The sequence below is a fragment of the Bison bison genome, unplaced genomic scaffold (genome assembly GCF_000754665.1).
Source record: "Bison bison bison isolate TAMUID 2011002044 unplaced genomic scaffold, Bison_UMD1.0 scf7180017864506, whole genome shotgun sequence".
In the NCBI taxonomy this organism is placed as follows: domain Eukaryota; kingdom Metazoa; phylum Chordata; class Mammalia; order Artiodactyla; family Bovidae; genus Bison; species Bison bison.
Genome location: NW_011495063.1, coordinates 1,239,444 through 1,244,472, shown reverse-complemented (window position 1 = coordinate 1,244,472; position 5,029 = coordinate 1,239,444). Strand labels below are relative to the sequence as shown.

General features: G+C 41.4%; 1 protein-coding gene across 6 annotated transcripts in view; it reads left to right on the top strand.

Annotated features, from left to right (window-relative positions):
* MSANTD2 (Myb/SANT-like DNA-binding domain containing 2) overlaps positions 1-2,599 on the top strand; it is a 31,180-nt gene extending 28,581 nt beyond the window's left edge. For all 6 annotated transcript variants that reach the window (XM_010829445.1, XM_010829441.1, XM_010829444.1 and 3 more), the window contains one exon: positions 1,066-2,599. In XM_010829445.1, coding sequence (XP_010827747.1) covers positions 1,066-1,918 — 853 coding nt within the window. In that variant the 3' untranslated portion in view covers positions 1,919-2,599. The remainder of the gene's footprint in view (positions 1-1,065) is intronic.
* The last annotated feature ends 2,430 nt before the right edge of the window (positions 2,600-5,029 follow it).

The window sequence follows — 5,029 nt, the reverse complement described above, 5'->3', positions numbered from 1 at the left end:
GTATCTGAGGTTATTGATACTTCTCCCGGAAATCTTGATTCCAGCTTGTGCTTCATCCAGCCTGGCATTTCTCACGATGTACTCTGCATATAAGTTAAATAAGCAGGGTGACAATATGCAGCGTTGACGTACTCCTTTCCCTATTTGGAACCAGTCTGTTGTTCCATGCCCAGTTCTAACTGTTGCTTCTTGACCTGCATACAGATTTCTCAGGAGGCAGCTCATGTGGTCTGGTGTTCCCATCCCTTGAACAGTTTTCCACAGTTTGTTGTGACCCACACGGTGAAAGGCTTTGGCATAGTCAGTAAAGCAAATGTAGATATTTTTCTGGAACTCTCTTGCTTTTTTGATGATCCAGCGGATGTTGGCAATTTGATCTCTGGTTCCTCTGGCTTTTCTAAATCCAGCTTGAACATCTGGAAGTTCACGGTTCACATACTGCTGAAGCCTGGTTTGAAAAATTCAGATCAGTAGTCGTTATCAATTTCATGTTTTCCTATGGCCAGCATGTATGGGTCAAACTTCCTTAACTTCCAGAATTTCCAAGTTAGAAATTAATCTGTTTATTCTTTTAAGTGATTCTGATTACTTTTCTGAATACAGCATTCTTCACCTACTTTTTGATAGGTCTGAAAGCCATGATACGCACTATTATACACACACACACACACACACACACACACACATTATTCTTGAGTTTCTGAAATCCTAGGGTCTTATGTATCAATAGTTACTAAGTGTAATACAACTAGACTATAGAATAATGGAAAGCAGTTTATCACTAGTTCTAGAAACTTGCTCGGGGTAAGCGTGTCTCAGATTTTAATACTATGATTATCTGGAACTGCACAGTCCAATATGGTAGCCACTAGCCATCTGTGGCTATTTAAACGTAATTTTTAGCTAATTAAGAACTTAATCCCTCACTCACAGTAGCCACATTTCAGTGCAATGGCTAACATACTGGACAGCACAGACATAGAACATTTCCACCATTGCAGAAAGTTCTGTCGGACAGTGCTCATCTAGACACCTGAGGAATCTGACTTTTATCTCTCTTTCTAGGAAAAGAGACATCATGCAGAATATCGTACAAATTTTGGAATCAGTACAGTTGAAATGGGAACTGTTTCAGAGCTGGACAGACTTTTCAAGGCTTCACCTTTCTAATAAACTGGCCATTTTTGGAATCGGTTACAACACCCGTTGGAAAGAGGATATCCGTTACCATTATGCTGAGATCAGCTCCCAGGTGCCCCTCGGCAAGCGACTCCGGGAGTACTTCAATTCTGAGAAGCCCGAGGGCCGGATCATCATGACCCGAGTGCAGAAAATGAACTGGAAGAATGTATACTACAAGTTTCTGGAGATCACTATCAGCGAAGCTAGGTGCCTGGAGCTGCACATGGAAATTGACTGGATCCCCATCGCCCACTCCAAACCAACTGGTGGGAATGTGGTTCAGTATTTATTGCCAGGAGGCATTCCCAAAAGCCCGGGTCTCTATGCCATCGGCTACGAGGAGTGTATTGAGAGGCCTCCCTCCCCCCGTGTGGAGCGGCGTACCCTGGACCCCGGAAAGGAGGGCCGGGTTGACTTGGAAACCCTTTCGGCACAAGCCTCCTTGCAGGTGGAGATAGAACCCACTCGAATTACCTATTGCTACCTCGGAATTGCTGAGGTCAGGACTCTGCAGCAATGCTTGTTTTTACATTTCCAAGCAAATACCAAAACCTTCAGCAAGGATTGGGTTGGTATAAATGGGTTTTTGTCTCAGAACTGTATTGTGGATCCCGGTGTGTCCCCCAAATCCATCTACATCAAATTTGTAGAAGTTGAGAGGGATTTTCTTTCTGCTGGCTCGTTAGTTGAGTGCCTGGAAAAAGCCATCGGGTACCCTTTAAAATATAACAACTGAATGTCATCCTTCATAAGGATCTGGGCTCTTACCTCTCTCTTCTCTACCCCTGTCCCATGACCCAGACTGTCCCTCATCCAAATGCTGCCATCGACTCTTCATGGAAACTCTTTCCGCGATTGGGCCAGTACAACTAAGAAACCATAGTAGACCTTGGGCAGAGAACACAGACCTCACCTGAAAAATGCTCATTTTGAGCAAACAAGCTACACAGCAGACTTGTGTGGTGGGTCAGCTGTTTCTTTTTTAAAACAACAAAAAACCAATTTTTAAATGAATTTTAGAGCCCTAATGTAAACAAGTGTAGGTACATTCCATATTGGACAAAACTTATACTTTGAGTTTCATATGAAATTGAAAAATTGTATTTTTTTCACGATGTTTCATTTTTACACATCTCTATGTCTCTATATAAGTATTATTTACAACCTTGAATAAATAAGCAATAGATAATGGCAAGTAAAATCTTGAGTCACAGTGAATAAGACTGTTTTTCAATATTACCCTTTAGCTACTATTGTATATAATTTAGAGTTTCACTTTTTTTCACCAACCAAGTGTTTTGCTATTCCCAATCAGTGTTGCCTGCAAAGCCCTCTGTTTCTGTGATGTACCAACTTTTGGTTGTGTTGCCATTTAAAACTTAAAAAAAAAAAAATTAAAGGAATTCCTGGCCTCTTGGCATTGTAGTAGTGGAGCTTTTTGTAGCGGAGTGTGGTCTCACCGGCAGTGGGACTGTTCTCTGACTTGACTGCGAGGGATGAACAAAACAGAGCAGGGTAGGAGCTTCACTGCTTTACTCATCTTCACTCTCTGTACCCCACTGGCCAATGTCATGATCCGTTTTCAGAGTCCCGAAGGTCACTGGGACATTTCATTTTGTGCTACTTTTTAAAAAGCTACAAAAGGATATTCCTTTTGGCCCTCGGTACATAATATTTGCAAGAGACTTTCATTCCTCATCTTTATACTCAGGAATCAGGGGCAGCTGTCTCAAGAGCACAGGTGGAGGACTGACATCATACTGCCTAGAAAAGGAGAGAAGATGTAAGAGAAACGTCCAAAGATTTTAGGTGGTCCATAGGATAGGAAATGGTAACGTGTTGATTCATTAGGAGGGTAACTATCACGTTCAGATCTTTCAGAGATTTCTGTGCACTGCACATAGAGGTTAGTACTCTCAGCTAAGAACTAGCTTACCAGTAGTGTTGTGAAGGGATACTTTAGTGTCTAGGCAGGGATTTGTTAGATTCATTTACCTTTAATGAGTCCCCCAACATCTCTCAGGTTTTCTACTTTAAGTGGTCTACATGTCCAAGGAATAGCTATAAATCTCCCCATTTTTCTTGAAGATAAAATTGCATATTGATTTAAAAAAAAAAGTTTCTTTCTTTCTTATAGCCTGAATGGCCTTATATCAGTAATTTTTCTCATTCTGGTTGTGAAAATTGCTCAGTCGTGTCCGACTCTTTGTGACCCCCATCGGCTATACAGTCCATGGAATTCTGGCCAGAATACTGGAATAGGTAGCTGTTCCTTTCTCCAGGGGATCTGCCCAATCCAGGGATCAAACCCAGGTCTCCCACATTACAGGTGTATTCTTTACCAACTGAGCCACCTGGGAAGTCCTCATTCTGGTTGGTCAGTGCTTATTTATTTGTCTAATGACTAGAGAGCTTATGATCAATGAGAAGACCCTTATTAATGGCATTTGAGGCTAGCTCTATGGAGTTGGCTGTTTCCTGACATGAGATGCTAAAATGAGGGCTAGTTCAGGGAGTGTGTAAATAGTCTGGAATGTTTGAATGCAGCACATCTTGCCAGGCATAGGCTGTAGGAATGGGCCTTAGGAAACTCTCATGAGTTAGCTCTTCTTTGGAACTTGGAATTATTGTCCTGAAGACCAAGGCTACACTGACCATTTTGAAGCAATGATCTCATAATATCCATGCCAAGTGCTGCAGGAAAAAGCATTATTGCCAGGAGTAGTACATGGCATTCCCCAAACTGCCACTGGTCAACCCTAAAACTAACACAATTTCTCCCCATCCCAATTCTCACTGCTGTTGGTTACTTAGCAGGGGCAGAACATTTGGGAACATTTAGAGAGGACGTTTGAGATCTACCTACTGTTACTGAGAACAGGGCATTGCTAGACCACTATGAGCAGCAAGGAGAATATGGCAAAGACTGATTCTGTGTGTGTTTTTACCCTGTGGCTTGGGACGGATGAGGAGTCGGGGCAAGAGGACAAAGCTGAGCATTGGGAAATGGAGACTTGAAAGTACCTTGCTGATTCTGAATATCAATTCTTTTTGGCCGGAACAATCCAGAAAAAGGGAGAGCAGGGTGTCATATAACTATGAGTTTTCCTAAAAACAAAAAGTGGACTATTAAGACCTTAATGAAGCCTTATAACTGATTCCAGGGGAATGGAGACGCTACATTCAAATATAAAAATCAGCATTAAAAAAAAAAGTACCGTAGAGACTTTCCAGGTGGTCCAGGGTTTAAGACTTTATCTTCCAATGCAGGGGGTGTGGGTTCGATCCCTAGTTGGGGAGCTAAGATCTCACATGCCTTGGGGCCAAAAAAATCAAAACAGAAGCAATACTGTAACATTCAATAAAGACTAAAAATGGTCCACATCAAAAAAAAAAAAAATCTTAAAATACTGTAGAGGTAAAAGATGATGTATGACTGGGAGAAACACTAGTGAACTGCAAATCTCTAACATACGAACTTAGCTCGTGCAGATAATCTGTTGTGCAAGCAGCTCCCAGATCACTCACAGATCATCTTCTAATATTCCCATTTTATACAAGGGTAAAGAGAAATGTTCACCCTAAATTACTACATCTCAGCAAAAACTTTCAGGAAGTAATAGAACTGCTCTGCTAACTTCTACACTTGACCCCCTCAGGGTCAGCAGGGAAAAAAAAGTGGTTGGAATAGGAGATAGTATAGAAAATTCTTCTATTGGGTGAGAACAGTGAAAGAGTCCTGAAAGCACTGTTTCTGTGTCACTTGGAGAGAATCGCTGCCTACAAATCTTTATTTGTATTTTTACCTCTTTTTTTTCCTTTAAGAAGCTTTTTATTGAAATAATTT